The sequence below is a fragment of the Dermacentor variabilis genome, chromosome 3, assembly GCF_050947875.1.
Source record: "Dermacentor variabilis isolate Ectoservices chromosome 3, ASM5094787v1, whole genome shotgun sequence".
NCBI classification, from domain to species: domain Eukaryota; kingdom Metazoa; phylum Arthropoda; class Arachnida; order Ixodida; family Ixodidae; genus Dermacentor; species Dermacentor variabilis.
Window position 1 is genome coordinate 97,078,834 of NC_134570.1, and position 17,460 is coordinate 97,096,293.

General features: G+C 41.4%; 1 protein-coding gene across 1 annotated transcript in view; it reads left to right on the forward strand.

Moving 5' to 3' along the window:
- LOC142576066 (5-taurinomethyluridine-[tRNA] synthase subunit MTO1, mitochondrial) overlaps nucleotides 1-17,460 on the forward strand; it is a 41,190-nt gene that overhangs the window by 417 nt on the left and 23,313 nt on the right. The window contains exons 2-11 of the mRNA XM_075685998.1: nucleotides 130-318; nucleotides 1,094-1,189; nucleotides 1,555-1,610; nucleotides 1,716-1,869; nucleotides 3,937-4,113; nucleotides 6,184-6,296; nucleotides 10,472-10,584; nucleotides 12,030-12,103; nucleotides 13,611-13,727; nucleotides 16,232-16,362. Of these exons, the coding sequence (XP_075542113.1) occupies nucleotides 130-318; nucleotides 1,094-1,189; nucleotides 1,555-1,610; nucleotides 1,716-1,869; nucleotides 3,937-4,113; nucleotides 6,184-6,296; nucleotides 10,472-10,584; nucleotides 12,030-12,103; nucleotides 13,611-13,727; nucleotides 16,232-16,362 (1,220 nt within the window). The remainder of the gene's footprint in view (nucleotides 1-129; nucleotides 319-1,093; nucleotides 1,190-1,554; nucleotides 1,611-1,715; nucleotides 1,870-3,936; nucleotides 4,114-6,183; nucleotides 6,297-10,471; nucleotides 10,585-12,029; nucleotides 12,104-13,610; nucleotides 13,728-16,231; nucleotides 16,363-17,460) is intronic.

Below are 17,460 nucleotides of genomic sequence, written 5' to 3' on the forward strand. Positions count from 1 at the left end.
CGTTTGTGTTTCATCACAGTTTACCTTCCCTCAAGCCCATGGAGGCGTTATCGTGCTTTGCTGCTCGTCTGTGCGTCTACTTACGTGAATTGCGCGTACTAATACATTTTATGCGCTCAATGAATGCAGGTGTCAAGTGCTCGTTGCGCCTGGCTCCTAGATCGTCCAAGGCGCCCCAAGTGTCATTCACAAATGACTCGACGAGGCAGTTCGACGTCATCGTCGTGGGCGGCGGGCATGCCGGCACTGAAGCCGCGGCAGCGTCTGCCCGGATGGGCTGCAACACTTTGCTGCTCACCCACCGCTTCGATACTATTGGTACTGCTGTCTTTGTTGCACTCGCTTGGGACACAAATAAACACGAGCGAAATAATAAACTGCAGCCACGATCAAGGCCAGAGAACGGTCTTACCGGGTACAGCGATTACAAACGATCAGACAGGTACCATGAATGAAGTAATATTTGTTTTATTTAAAACAAATGGTTGTTGTTGAATGGACAGAAGGCGGTGATACCTAGCCCACCCATGGCATTGTCCCCTCAGCCACAAGCTGCATTCGCATCGAGACATCATAGGCACTGGCCTGGACAAGCTGATGGGTTTCTTACTAATGCGTCTGCCTACCGTCAGAATTTACATCCACGACATTATGCTTCTGCTGTGCACATACCTGCCTATGCTGCTCTTGCCATCTCAGACATCCAGCTTACTTTAGGTTGTGTAATAATGTTATGCATGTTGTAGTGCTGCTTCTTTTAGTGGTGCTACCAACGGGAACACATATGCATCCAACACCGCCCATGGCATCCACGCCCCACAAATCTTGAGCAGAAAAATAAACAAAGAAGTTGCATATATCTGCGCTGATATCTAATTTCTCATCCTGCTATTTATCATGGAGCAGGAGTTCGTGAGCTCTCGCACCGCCTGTTGCCCATAAAGTGGCCTTCAGAATGCTGCGTACTGTACGCTTATGTCTGCCTTGATATTGACGCAGTTAAGTGGAACATTTTGCTTGTGGGAAGAAATGATAAGGTATAGAAGCTAGCATTTTTGCAGGCAGCTTATTCTGCGGATAATTTCCTTTGCAGGAGAAATGTCCTGCAATCCATCCTTTGGTGGTATTGGCAAAGGTCATCTCATCAGGGAAATAGATGCACTGGGTGGAGTTTGTGGCAAGATATGTGGTGAGTTGGTGCCGTACCGTGTTTTTCATTTTCTGTCTTTCATTTCCTTGTATTTGTTGCCTACTAGCTTTATTTTGTATGCATGTAAAATGGGCTACTTGAGCTTGTTGCTATCGTATTGCTAGCCATATTTGTGAAGCACATAAAGAGTATAAGACATAGATGCAGAAAAGGATGAAAACGAAGTGCTACCTGCTTCCTATAAGTTAAATTATTGGAAGTAGCATGTTGTTTATTCATGCTTTCCTAAGTCCATGTTGTCTTTCTCTGTGCATGCTTCGTGAGTAGAACTTGTATCTGTCTAGCTTTGAATGTCAAAAGTGCAGCAATTAAATCTAACATTTACATTGCTTTTGCTGTTTTAGATTTGTCAGGGATCAGCTACAAGGTTCTGAACAAGAGAAAAGGACCAGCAGTCTGGGTAATATGTTCATTTGATCAATAAATGGCAAATAAATGACACATTGTGTGGCTTCTATAAATCAGACAGTTACAGCTTTAGTATATTTTTGTTGCTTGTTTACAGGGTCCACGGGCACAGATAGACCGAGGACTGTACAAAAAGCACATTCAGGCATACTTGAAGAACCAGAAAAATCTCACAATACTTTGTGGAACCGTCGAAGATCTTGTACTGCAAGAAACAGCGGAAGGATCGTGCTGCGTTGGAATCACTTTGGGTGTGTGGGCTGTATAGCCTTCTGCTAATATATATAACAAATAATGTGCTCTGAAGCTGATCTGTTTAAATTGCTTAATTATAAAATCTGGGAAATCTTTACCCCACCAGCTCAGTTCATCTCATGCTGATATATGCCGCCATTCTACTTCATGCAGATGATGGGTCATCTGCATTGAATTCACAAAAGTCCTAGTTTGGAGCGAAGTATGTTTTGGCTGTTATACATTTGGTCACAAAAAAAAACTGCTATATGTTTACTTGTACACTATAGTCAACATTTATGAATATTAAGAAAACATGAAAATCTGATAGTTATAATCAGCTGCAAGTTGCACCTGCTGCATGTTACATCTGGATTGACAATTAATGGGCCACTGAATGAAAGATAATAATAACAATGAAAACTTGCTTTTCTTTTTCATTTAAGCAACAGAATGAATTTGTGTCTTACAATTTAAGAAAGATGAAAAATATATCATCTATGATTGTATCTGCAGTGAGTAGAACTCCACAATCTAATGATGCGGCACTTTATGCACATTAAAGAGACCATAAAGAGAAACGCTGAATCAGTTTAGACCGATACAGTAATCTTTCAAAGTGTGTTTTTATTAATCACATGGTTGATTACTAGGAGAGAAAAATGAAGGCCATACTTTCATTTCTTTAAATTCACACTGAAAAAGATTGGTGCAGGGACTCCTAGGCTGTGCTGCCATGCATCATTTTTTTTCTTTTTCATCTTTTCTGGCATACTAAACTTCCTGTCATGATAAGAGTGGCTCTTTTGTTGTTGTGGAAGGGTAATTTACTAATGTAGCTCTGCTTATTTTTCCCCTTAGTGTCTCTTTAATGTCCCTTTAGCAACAATAGTCCTTGGGAATAGGTAAAATCATATGCCCTGATGAGCTCGTACTGTGTGCACATGCAAGGTGTGCTGAGGCAGTCTGTTTGCAGCTCATTGCACACTGCCTACATTTCAGTTATGCCTCAATGGAGGGAATTGCAGCTCAACACTGGCCTGTTACCGGAGGTCCCACTACACTGGCAGTTCCACATAGGCAGTCACATGGTCTTAGATGCTTGTCTTGACTGGGAGTCCCGACTGGACTGAGCTATCAGCAACATACTCAAAGTAGCGTGCATGACATGCCTAATTGCTGAACAAACTAAGGTTTCACTATGCAGGGTTGCCAGCCAATACCGGCATCATTTTCTTAGGAGAATTACACTATATCACTTCATTTATTGCCCAGTTTTCCCAGAAAGCCCTTCCTAGAGAAATCAGCAGTGGTGGAACAACGGATGTCTCAGGCAGGAGCTAACACTTCGAACAAGAGATTCTTTGTCAGTGCAAAAATTTGACGAGCTTGGAGAAAATACTGGATTCAACTTTTCGACAACGGGACTTGTCTTCACCAGGGCAACAACTTCGTTGGGCTCTGCCCTGATGAGAGCAAGTCCCCTTGTTGAAACATGGTTTCTTGCCTGAAACTTCCCTTGCCTTGTTTGGCGAGTGCTAATCATTTCAAGTCTCCATTTTGCTGTCAACTTCTGTCTCGCTTGGTTTTCTAAAGAGTGGATAATTTAGACACCTGGTTTCACTAAAGCAATTCAAGGACAAAGACTACTTGAGGATTTTCAAGTGTACCTAATATCAAACTGTACCTTTCTTTTCTAGTAGCAATGTATCTGTTCTTGAGTAAGAACATATTTCTGCAATCTCAGCAAAGGACAGTATCAAATGAGTGTGCTTTTTAAATTAGCTTGTGCTAGTCTCTGCAACTAAGCAGAAGGACGTTCTTGGCTGCAGGTGGACCTAGCCTTTATGGAATTGCCGGCGAATGCTACACCTATGAGCCATTCAGTGCATGATGTCATGCCAGCCCTCCCGCACCCACAACACAATGCCCCAGAAATAAGTCTGTTAAACTTTACCTATCCAACCTAAGTCGAATCCATAGTACAGTGTTTTGAAGTTGCTGATCATGAATGTTCTGGTATTGATAGTCAAGCTTGAATGTTGGCTCACTTAGCCTCATGTCGGTATGGTTGCTCTTTCTAGATGATCGCTCTACAATTAATTCTCAGTGTGTTGTATTGACAACTGGGACATTTTTGAGAGGGCAGATCAACATTGGTCTGGAGACATACCCAGCGGGACGACTTGGTGACAAGCCAGCCATAGGCCTTGCCCATACACTCGAGAAGCTAGAGTTCAGACTGGGGCGGCTAAAAACAGGTAATTACGCTTTAGACAGCTGGTACTTTTGAACATTGTGAGTTCATGTGTTAGTAAAATAGCCCTTTGTGTGGCCTGTGTCACCCGTGTTTCATTTATACTATATTTTTCATACAGTCTTTACAGTCATTTATACTCTTTATACAATTTCTTTATTGCGCTTCTGTATATCCTTCTTGCATTGTCAGTTTTCCATTGTGCAGTCATCACAAGATGAAACATAACTAGTCCCGATGAGTACTCTTTTGTGAAATGTTCTAATATGAATGCAACATGTGCTTGATGCAGCACATATAAAAGTTGAGTATTAGAAAGTTGATGAAAACAGAATGTTTATTACGTTGACACATTCCTCGAGAATTAACATAGGATGGTCAGTAAAAATCATACAGGCTTTCAGGACCTTATACTCTGACTGGGAGAACAACTATTCACTATTTTAGCATTTGCATTTTTTGTATCGTTATCTAGTCTAACCTGGTTATAACGAAGCCTTATCTAACATCTAAATACCTTCGTTATGTATCCAATATTTATTATAACCGGCTGTGGTTGCTTAGTGGCGATGGTGGTGGGCTGCTAACCACAAGGTCACTGGATCGAATCCCGACCACGGCAACCACATTTCGATGGGGGTGAAATGCAAAAAAAAAAACCTGTGTACTTAGATTTAGGTGCATGTTAAAGAACCCCAGGTGGTCCAAATTTCTGGAGTCTCCCACTACGGTGTGCCTCATAATCAGATTGGGGTTTTAACACATGAAATCCCATAATTTAATTTTTTTTAAATATTTATTATAAGCATAGATGCCAAAAAGAAAATTTTCATTGGAGAGTATGCTGAAGAATGCAAGCGTAATGCTTCTGATGGGCCAAAAAAGGGTTTCATGTCTATTTTGATCACTTGTCAGTGGTTTGGTGTGCCAATACATGGTTCGGGAACAACAATAAATTACAAACACATTTTGCAACATTGTTCATTTACAACCGTGCACTCAGTGTAATCACACAGGATTGGCATGTTGGCTTGCCAACAACTGAAGGCTAGCCAAGCCAAGTTGTTGGCCAAAACATGCACATGCATCCAGAAAATACAATTTTTAGTTCCTTTTGCTGAGTAAATTACATTTTTACTGCCAGGCTAAATAATTTGAGCTTTAAATGAAGAAATACTTGCTTTGCCACAACTGAAATTGTCTTTGATTGTGAATTTTGGCTTTCACTATAGCAGCTGAAGTACTCATTGAAATAAAACATGGCAACTTTCTTATCTAACAATTTGTTATAATCATGTTTTCAGTATTGAGGTTTTTACAGTACTATACAACAGTAATAGCAATGATGAAATGCATCACATCGTCACTGCTGCAGCAAGTGTGAGGGTGTCTCTCAGCTAGCACACTGCTTTTTTTTATCATAGGGTGTATTTCAAATGCTTGCACTCTCACAATGGCTTTTGTGCTTAAAGTCTGATGACAACCAAAAGTGCTGAATCTGATCGTGAGTGGCAGATTACATGACTTGATGTCATAGTTTTGTACATATCGTGGCTCGACTGCAGTCATTTTACATCTAAACTGTTAGGCATCTCTTTGCTTTGGGGTTTGGCATCATCTACTCTTGTGCCGGCTTCTGGCCAAGTAATTTTTGTAGCCATAGCCAGGCATGTCTAGGCATGTGAAGGGAAATGGGAGGATGCTCTGCAGAAGTGCTATGAACACTGACGAATCCCACCGTGTTGTTAAATCTTAAAGTGTTGGCATTTTGAGCCAATCAGAGAAGTTGTAGCCACCCTGTGCATCAGTAAGCTGCGATGACTTGGCGCATTAGACGTTGTGGCAGAGTTCACCGCTGTCTCAGATTGTCTCAGATTTTGGCTATGGCAGGGCAGAGACGTGCCAGAGCTGCCTGCAGCTCGTCTGCCCAGCTGGCTGCCACTGTGGCGCTCTGCATACATGCTTGCCTTGACCAAACGGCCCACTTGCTTGCAGTTACACAACCTTCTTCAGCTGCGGCCGTGTCCCTCGTCTGCCATCAATCATAAGTCAATTTTACATTATTTGTTTACAGGGACTCCTCCCAGGCTGGATGGCCGAACGATTGACTATACCAGCCTTGAAGTACATCACGGTGACAAGCCACCAGAACCATTTTCCTTCAGCAACTCAAGAGTGTGGATAGAGGTTTGTCATAGTTTTCTTTTTTTTTACCTTTCTTTCTTTCTTTACAATAAGAACTTGCTAATATGTATCTAAAAATGCAAAAGAAGAAACATGGGACTTGGGTGAAGTAGGATCATAACTGGGTAGTTTAGAAGTCTCCACCATAATCATGCGAACCTGGAAATCATGTCAAGAGACAGCGTAGTAGGCTAGATTCCCGTGTAAGCGCCTAGCTCCATGAAATTTCATGGTGCAAATCTTGAAACACCCACCAGCAATAAGATATGTCAGAGAAGTTTCTCTTTACATCCTGTCACATGTGAGATGTACCAGTTCATGTAGGTACCCAGAAATAATTTTATATAAGCCGAGAGCATTACATCAAAACTGAGACTGTATCAGGCAGCTCAGGAAAATTTGCGTGACATCAATACTGATCTAAAGCAAGCACACACTGGGAACAGGACTGCTAGTAGCATCATTTAGAGACAGTGTGTTCAAATACATTGTATTCTAAATGCTTTTGTATCACACAGTTTTTTCTTGACGAAAAAAAATTAATAAAATAGGCAAGTTGCAAGTACAGTAATTCCAAAGTGGTGTCGGCACCATTTTCTTGCTTTTACCTTTTTTTTCAGACTTTCCAAGTCCCCACTCGCAGTAAGATCAACTGACCAACTTTGAACTTCCAAATACTGGGATCCCAGATTAACATAATCTCTCACTTTAACATAGCTTTAAGTATTTGATAGCCGTCTCACTTTGCACACTTGCTGTGGTGACTCAGTGGCTATGGCATTCTGCTGCCAAGCACGATGTCGCAGGTTTGACTACCAGCAACCTTGGTCGCACTGCAATGGAGGCAGAATGCAAAAAACACTCCTAAATTAAATTCTGGGGGTTTATGTGCCGAAACTATGATCTGATTGTGAGACATGTAGTAGGTACCCTGGATTAATTTTGACCACCTGGGGTTCGTTAACATGAACCCAATGCACGGCAAATGGGCGTTCTTGCATTTCGCCCCCATCAAAATGCGTTAGACTTAGATTTAGGTGCACATTAAAGAGCCCGAGGTGGTAAAATTAATCTGCAGCTCCACACTGTGGCACCTGTCATAGCCTATGAGTTGCTTTGAGATGTTAAATCCCATAATTTGATTTTAACGTATCACTTGGAGTGTGGGCTGCTCTAATTTTTCACTGCAGAGGGCCTGTGTTATCATATACGGCATGTTAAAAAATTTATTATGCCTCAGAGCTACACTAACTGTTGTAATCCAACTTGATGCTTTTTTTATTTTCCCCTTTTTATCATTAAGATAGAAAAAGATTTGACCCTCACTTTTATAACATCAACAAAGAGAAATTTAAGGTCGTTCGGGTTCATGAAATATTCATGCTCAAAAGATTGTATTGTGTTCATTGTTGTTCATTTATTAGTGACATTGCTGTGGACGTGTTGTTGCCCTGGAGTTCTTATTTGTCATTCAGTGCTGAACCTGATTGTTTTTATATGTTCTGCTGCAAGGGTCTAAAGCATCGAGCCTGTAAAGTGCTGTGAGCTTGAGAGCCTGTTTCTGTTTAAAGCCTGCGTTTCAGCTCTAAAAAACTTCTGTTTTTTAGAGCTGCATATTACGTCATAGTTGTTTGCTATTGAATAATTATTATTTTTATGAATTATTTAAAATGTTAACTAGGGGACATTGCAAGAACTTCGTGGTCATTTGCTAATGAATATTTATTATTTGTACAAATTATTGACGAAGCTTTTAAGCAGGTGACATTACAAAAAATGGCCGCTTCCTTATTTCGTGCAGGCACTTGCTGTAGTTCTGTTGCCATACTGTTCTGTTGCTTCATCGGTGCCACGAACATTAAAACAGGCAGGGTATTATAGTATGAGTGACCACAGTGTGAGAGTTGTTTGAACTGTTTTTTTTTATTATGTATGGAAAAATTGCCATTCACTTCACTGTAGCAGAATGCTACAAGAGAGCGAGAAAGTGTAGTGGTATTTGGAGAGGTTAGCTCAGCAACAGGCTTGGCATGCTACTCTAGCTGCGATGGTGATCAATGAAATAAAAGGAATGAAAGAAAAAGAATGAACAGCTATATTATTACATGACATGCGAACAAAATGCACTACCACAGAAGTTATTTGCAGTGTCTCATCGAGGCCTTCAGAGTGAGTATGCTGGCATGGTCTGAGAACATCTCGCAGCTCAATTCACGTGGCGCGTAGCATGTTTCGAGGATTCCTCAAGACAGCCTTTGAAGTCGTAATGCATCTGCAAATACAAATTAAGTGGTCCAAGTCTTTGTCAACACCGTAGGTGAGACATAATACTATGCAGGACAAATTATTTTGAACTAAAACGCTATGAAAAAACTTATTTTGGTGTCCACAAATTGATTTTTTTTTTTTCATAGAAAAATTTGTCCTTGTCTGAGGATTAATTCCAGAATCGCTACCTTGCCATCTGAGCTAATCACAAGGCTAGGAGATGATGGCTACACAAGGTTGAAGTTGATGTGCTAGAATCAATTCAAAACAGAGCATTGCGCTTCATCACAAGTAACTACAACAGAACTTGCCGCGTAACTAAGATGAAAGCAGATATTTCGTTCCAGCCACTTGAAACTCATTGCACGATAAGTCTTCTTTGCCTTTTCCATAGATATGTTCATGGTAATCGACCTCATGTGTTGCAGCTTGAAGTACAAGCGCGCATGTCAATTCGCCTTAACAATAGCCAGAGTTTCATGCGCATATTCGGCAATACACTGTCATTTAACGCATCAGCACTGCCACGTGCGATAACCGTATGGAACAGTCTTCCTGATAACATTGCGTGCTTAACGAATCGTGGCGCCTTTCACGAAGAGTTGCAATGCTTCCTGTAGAAACATTGTATAAGGATATTATTGACCTGCTTTCCTTCCCTGTTTCTCACACTTGTATTTTTGTATATTTTGTGCATATGAGGATATTACTGGGTTTACACTGTCTAAAGCTTAGCTAGACAAACATTTTTTGAACTTTGCTTTACTTATCTTGTGACTGTCCGTATCGATATTTATATTGTTTACTCCTGTTGAAACACTTACTTTCTGTCCCCCCTTACCCAATGCCCTTAAATGGCCCTGTAAGGTATTTTAAATAAATAAACAAACAAATAAATAAATAAATAGACAACTCAAATTGCTGGAAGCTTGAAAGAAATAGATTATTGAAGCAAATTTTGTGAAAATTTGTGCGGTAGCAGTCCCATGTTCGACCACTATATTGGCCCATGTCTTTCCCTATCTGCGAAGTTTCCGTCTTGAGGACACCAAAATGGGGGTCCACTCGTAGCACTACACTACAATCAGATAAATGGAAATTTGTCCTTCCATGATTTCTGCAGAACTGGTTTTAGTAATTATTTCCTTATTGCTGTGACTGCAACACACCTTACCATCTTAAAGGGGTAACAGAGCACACAGAGGAGGACAGAGTGAAGAACGACAGGGCACAGCGCTGAACTACAACTAATGCTTTATTGGAAGGAACAACGCCTATATAGGCTGAAACAGCCAATGGGAGGGCTAACAAAGCCAAACGCCAAAAAATAAAAAGAAATAAGACTCTCATCATATTGCCCTCTGCCCTTTACGAAGCGTCATCCAGGTACTCAATTTCTTCTTTTGAGAGCATCACTGAGGGCATGCTTACGCAATTATGTTTATCATGGTAGATTTCATACGCTTCAATCACTTCACGTGTCAGCATGTCCTTCTCTTTCTTAATCACTGTACACCCCCCCTCCCCCCCCTGGCCGGTTTACAAATACGACATCCACAGTGTACTGACAGGTGGCCCGATACGACAGTCTTTCCAACCAGATTCTTGTGCTCCCTAAGCCTGTCGTTCACATACCTACTCGACTGGCCAAGTTGTAGTTTAGTGCTGTGTCCTGTTGTTCTTCACTCCATCCCCGTCTGTGCACGCTGTTAACCCATTAAGATGCTTTACCAACTAGCCCACCAAGCAATCCTCATGGTCTTACCAAATCAATTTATTGCTCGGCAGTGTGTGGAGATGTGGTCTGCAGGCACCTAGCATGCTATACTATATGACACTAGCATGTCAGTCATTTGTTGTCTGACCCTGGCAACTGCACCTTTGTGATTTGGTTCATCTCCGCTCCATAGGCTGAGGACCAGGTGCCCATGCACCTGACACAAACGACGCCGGAGGTGGACAAACTTGTGCTTGACAACCTCCACCTTGACAGACACGTCAAAGAAGAGGTTACTGGACCAAGGTGCGCCTTTGTGGCAACTTTCGCTTTCTCTGCATGTCACTGTGTTGCAAAAAAAGCCCGCATATTGGCAACCGGCAGCTGCCCCTGCACACTTCCACATCCATTCCCACTCGGTCTTCAGCTCCTGCCAAAAGCTCGCTGAATCAACAGCTGTCTCGTCATTCCAGCATGCTCATAGCATACCTATGTGCAATTTTTATGCCAATTTATATCTTTCCAACTCGAATTAATTCTGTGCACTGAAAGTTTGGTTTCATGTCAAACCTTGATATAGCAAACATGGGCGTCGCAAATTTGTGGGCATGATGGAGTAAATATAAAATTTGCTGATTTTTTGCCTGATATCAGCATGCATGCTTATATTGAATGTCAGATGTAACCAAGGTACTTTCATGTCGGATGTGACATTGTGTAATGAATTTTGACTCTGTTTTGCATCTTTAGCTTCATAAAAAGCAGGCAGGACCAAAACAGGCAAAAAATTTAGAATGTTTTGGTGTATTTTGTTTTATCCGCAAACGTGAACTCCACACCTGAACTTTGAATGCTGTTTCACCGACAGGAGCTAGCTCAACTGTTTCACGTGCAGTGCTCTTGGAAACACCCAACCCGTTCAGAAGTTCATCTAACCTAAACTGACGCTGTCAAAAAACAGTTGAAAAGAACCGACCACGAAAGCAGACAGGCACATATCTTCTGAAGCATTTTCGTTTTTCAAAGCATGCTTGATTCATGAAAAACAATCTCAGAGAACAGTTCCAGTAAGTAGTGTGCTAAGAAGTATGAGAAAAAAAAATTAATGTATAATCATTTTTCTTAGTTTTTGTGATTATCAGGTGCTATCTTGGTGCGTGCAATTAAAGGAATGCTGCCAAAGGGTTGTGATAGCTTTAAGCTCGTGGGAATGCGAGCCACAATATAGAAATGCACATCTGGTGGCACTTATGAAGCTGTCTTTCAGTATCTACTGATTTTTTATTTGAGTTGCTCCCATTGTCATCATCGTCACTTGAGTTTGTTATGCAGCCATTTACTGCAAGCATCAATAATTTGTTCAAGATTCTGGCAGAGGCACAAAAGCTTGTGCCCTTAGTGAAAGAGTCAAACAGTAATTGATTCATTAATTATTGGTGCAATAACCAGCACAGTCATCAACTATACTGCTCGTCTCTCCTGGCCACGTGAAGGTGTTCGCACTGCTAATCCAGTGTATCTTAAAACGCATTTTTAACCTAGGCATTACAGTCAAAATGCCATACAACTTGGCAATTGGGTTGAGACTTGTTTTACAGCACCAATATGTTCCTTGTTTTCATTACATTTTGAATGTAGCCATTATAAACGGATGAGCAAAAATACACTAGAAACGAAAAATGCCTGCTTTACTTATAGTGCTTAGCATGTGTAACTAAATGTAGATGCTGCTTGCTTCTGACTGTGTACAGGTACTGCCCATCCATAGAGTCCAAGGTGCTTCGTTTCAAAGGGCGCTGCCATCAAGTCTGGCTGGAGCCTGAAGGCAAGTATATACAAATGCTGATGCATTTTGCTCCACAATGACGTAGCACAGTTCATTCGAACCTCTTTATAACAAGGGCACTTCCAACATGAAATTGCTTTCGAAATGTATGATAAGCATCGGCGAAAAAAATGTCAGTTGGAATTATGAGAAAGAAGCTCGAGTATAATACCTCTGACAACTGCTCGGCAGCTTGCAGTGCTAGTAGGCGACTGATGAACAATGCTAAATTACAAATGGTGCTCGGTGTGGTCGTTCGCCTACAACCGTGCAATCCATGTGATCACACAGATTGTGTGGTCACAATCCGTGGTTCTGTGGATCAGCCAAGCCAAGCTGTTGAGCAAAATGCGAATGCGCACCTAGAATGTGCCACTTCAAGTTTCTTTTGCTGAGTGGTGGCATTTCACATTTTTCTAGCAGAAAACGTATTTTGAGCTGCAAGTTAACAAATACTTGCTTCGCTGTAACCAATATTATCTTGCATTCTCACTTTTGCTGTAACAGTAGAATACTCACTGAAACAAAGCATGGTCAACAAAATGTTGTTTACTTTATCTAATAATTTATTATATATTCATGTTCATTGTTATATCGAGGTTTGACTTATAAATAAATAATGCTCACTGTGGATCCCATGTGCCAATAGGTAACCCACCACTTGACTTTCAATTGTTGTGGCTAACAGGATGGGTGCGTTTGCTGGTACATTTGTCTTTTGCATTTCTGCCGCCACGTTGCTAAGATTTTGTCCTTAACGGCAATATCCTAGCATGCTGTTGTTTCCTTACCACTACTGCTACTACTCATGCTGCGTTACGACTGCACATACAGTACCATCCACTTTTTAAGGGAACACCTAATTAGTATTCCATCATGTATACTACAGCTAAGATATGGCACTTGAAGGTTTACAGGTTATTTTCTATGCATGGATGCCTGCTTAGCACATCATACCAGGCATGTTTTTCCTGACAAAATTGAGTAATGCTACAGTCACATTAGCCCGATTAACAGTTAGATGTGTTCCTTTTAAGAGTGGACCGTACTGTACCTTATGGTATGAACAAGAATACTGGAGGTTCGTATGTTGCGGGGTCAATGTAACAGCATTTGTATGATTAAGTCAAGTAAGATTATAATGGCATGTTAAGATGCGGAGTAATATCTAGGACTGCCAGTTTAAACATATTCATTAACATTAAATGACGAAAACATTTCTTTGGCAACACAGTTGTTTAACATGAGGTTTCCTGCTAAGTGTGCTAAGCCCTTCTGCTTTTTGTGTTGTTAAGATTAGGTTAGAAACAATTAAATCTCTTAACCGCAGTTTATATTCAGTTGTTGCTGTGCACCGACATTGCACATACATATCAGAGGACACGTCCTGGTGCTATCGTACCCAAGACACCTAACCCCTTGCTGGTGATTTCAGATAGACCCAGGATTTCTTTGGCACGAAGCTGGTGCATGTTCCTTCATTGGTCTGTAATTTCTGTCACTGCAGGCTTGGACACCCACATCATCTATCCCAACGGCATCTCCTGCACCTTGCCTGCCGATGTCCAGCTGAAGCTGGTTCGGTGCCTGCCAGGCTGCCACAGTGTGGAAATGATCAGACCAGGTACATAGTGCTTTGCCAGGTGCAGTCTGGTCCTGTGGCTCGTAACCTTTCAAGGAAATTCTGAATTCATTTGACTGCAACAGCAGTCAGAACCCCAAAATTGGCTTTGCTGCGTCCATCTGTCTCTTCTGTTACGCCAGGGATGACAGCTGTCAGCGTCGAGTCGTCATTATCGCATTCTTGTCGTTGTCAGGCCGCGTCAGCTTTAAACCTGCCACACGGGGAGAAAAACAAAACTTTTCCTGCTGCCACCACATTGGATCAAACTCGTGCTCTTGCTGCAATCTGCATTTGGGAGCTATGCGTGCTAACCGCTGTGCTATTGTGCACCTCTAGCGTTTGGTAATTTGCGCAGGTTTCTGCACTCCACGGACACGCTGAGATTGTTAGCACATGCATGCACATATTTCTGAGGCTGCCACAGGCAATACTGTAACCAACAAGAATAACACTGTGTGCATCACAAAGAAATATAGTTGTTCTTGAGAAGATGACAATGTCTGCTGTGAAAAAATGCTCCTGTTGCAGTAAATTAGTTCTGTTTCACAGAGATCAGTGGAGTCCCTTTCTTTTTTTTTCTTGTCTTGCCAACGGTCACCTATTTTCACTTTGGATCACCTATGGTTTCTTGCTGCTGCTTACATATTAAAATTTGTGACACTCCTGGGGAGCTTTATCCTTTTAGTAGCCACCAGCTACTAAATGTCGTAAAGCAGTCCTGAACCACACCTTGGGCTTGGTGAAAAAACCCAGTCCATGGATAGCATGAGCTGTTGTGAACATCTCAGCCAACTTTTGTGGGTGTACATGGTGCAAAGAGCTCGCAAGCGGAGTTCAAAGTCACCTTTTTCTCAAATGCTCATTTTTCAACATAAGCCTGCTCCTCACTCTTTTCTGGATGCTTTATTTCATAATAGAACACATTTCCATATGCGGCTGCTATTGGCCAATAGTTCACATCAATCAAGACGGGTGTTCGGATCAGTGCGCTTCTTCCTACTGTTACTGTGTATATTTATTGATGAAGTTTAATAGACGAGCTGAGCTAAAGTAGGCAAAAATCTACTTTTTAATGTCAATAATAATTACGTAATTCCAGAAGAAGCCTACTATCGTCTGCTCACGCTTGGCTGCGGCCGCCGACATAGAAATTAAACTGTGGCCACCTTGCTTATCTGTGTCATAGCCTTCAAGTCTCACTAGTTTTGACTAGTTTTGAACTCTCAGCTAGCCTTGAACCACGCAAAACTTAAGGTCAAACTACACGCATACTTGCCAGTGCACGCTCACTCCTGGCCTCTCCTGGTTAGATGCATTGGCAGACTTCGCTTCGTATTGAGCTTCAAAATGCCCAAGTCAAGATGGTGCAGATGATGTCAGATGTTGTGTAGATGATGACAGATGATGGCAGATGATGTGCAGATGATGATGAAGATGATGTCAAGATGGTGCAGGACAAAGCCGGTCTGCACCACATAGCATGGTCATACTGGAGCATATGAGCTCAAGCGCGCACTCAAGCCTTGTCGTGCACAAAGCAGACGCTGCACGTGCACACGACAGTTGCATGTAGCTGTGGTATGCTACTTAGCATAAATGATGCAAATGCCACAGGGTGCTATGGCAAGTCCACTGGCTGAGCACACAGAAGCTCACTGAGGACAGCCACAATTGGTGCGTTGTAGGTGTCAAAATCAGAAGTAGTGGCGTCCATGTGAACATCCAAAATCAAATTTGAACTGTGCACTGCGGCGATGTTCAGTAGGTGGAGCATTGTGGGCACGCCCCACTCCACTGTAGCGTTTGCAGTGCAAGTCATTGAAGAAGCAGCGGAAGCACCTCTTAGGGAATGTTTGATTGCCAATAACTCTGCTTCTGCTAAACTCATTGAAGTTATTTTTGCAGGAAAGTATTTCTGAAGTAGTCTATTTTTAACTTCAAATGCATTTCTCGACATTGATAAAAAGTGGTTCTGGGCCTCTTTAAAGGCTACTGTAAATGACATTTTATTTGCCATTTCAACCCAGCCTTAAGTATAATTTGCAGGCAGTAAATTTCAAAGAGATGGAAGAAACAAGTGTCGGTTGTGATCCTAGTACAAATTGTTCAAAGCACCGTTTTTTTGCGAAACCTGGGCCGCTCATTAAAATCATGAAGATTAGGTTCTCATGAAAATTAGTTACCCTAACTGTTCATATACACTGCATACTTTTTGGGTGCTAACTTTACGACCTTGACAGTAAAAATTTACTATATAGACTGCCCAACTGACAGTTCTTTTTTTTTTCGAGTCCAGTAATGCCACTTTCCATTTTCCTTTTTATACAATGGCATTACTAATTAAGAGCTCGGTCACCTTTAATGCTATCTCCAAGTTGCTTGTCTCTTTTAACATCACTGTATTATCACATATTGCTGAACTTCTTCTGTATAGTTTGCATGAATCTGAACAGAAAAATAAGTGAAAAGAAAACTATAATAACCCTCTCTTTCTTCTCCTCTAGGCTATGGTGTGGAATATGACTTTATTGACCCACGGCAGATTAAACCAACATTGGAAACAAAGAAGGTGCCAGGCTTATTCCTGGCTGGTCAAATTAATGGCACAACTGGCTACGAAGAGGCCGCATCTCAGGTGGGCATCAGCTGTTTACAAGTGCTGATGTATAAGTCTACATTGTTTCCATTCTTTCCATATGTCTATTAAGGCTGTTGTTTCCTATGGCTTACTGACATAAAGAATGAAAGCGTTGTGTATTGGCAAATATTTTCATGCTTAATGGTTTCAGGCGTTAGATTCCTTTGCTAAAAAAAATGGGACATAAGAGACACTCACCTTTCTTTATGAAGCCAGCTGTGTTCATCAAGCTAATACTGAAGCAGGTGGACAAAGGGCAGCCACTGGTGTGTACCCTGTCAGGTAGAATGTCACATGCTCCTGCTCTTACTGACAGCAAGTTGTCTTTTCTTCCCACTTTCATTTCCCTTCTCCTTCATTTAGAATATGGAGCTTATCTCAAGTTTGTCCCTCGTTCAAAGTTATTTCTGTAGCTACTTTCCTTAGCTTCATCTGGTTATTACCAAAGAATCAAGTCCATTTGTTCCTGTGATCCTTCTAGCACCCTTTCTTTTTTAATGTGCTAATAGTATGTTCCTGTCCTGTTTGGCTACCTGATCCTGTGCTCTCTCCTTCCCAAGGGCAACACAATAGACAGTGTTTACTATGCATGCACTGCGAAAACAAAAAGTCTGTTGGGAACCTTCAACAGCTCTTTGCTGTGAAGTTGCCCGGAAAATCTGTCTGGCAGTTTTGTAGCGCACTTTTGACCACCTCAGCACACTAAAGAAAAAAAAGAAAAAAAAAGTGGCTGCATAGTTGGCATGGCCAATAAGTCTGTGTGCTACTTGCTATCGCTTTCATTTAATCAACATGTAGTGGTCACATAGCATGGAGCACAAAGATGCCTGTGTGCAAAATTTTCCAGATGGTCCATGCTGATCAGGAGTTATTTCGTATGGTGCCCATCATACTAGATGAAGTCTAAGCTTCAGGACGTAAAAGTCATTAATTAAAATTAACTTACTATGATTTTCAAGATAAAATTGAGGACCTTCACTTTTGGTCTCTTACAGAAACTTATTGATACATGTTATAACTTTCAAGCACATCCGAGTTTACAGAATAATTGAATCTACTCATGATGAACGAATATAAATCTACTAGACCCTGATG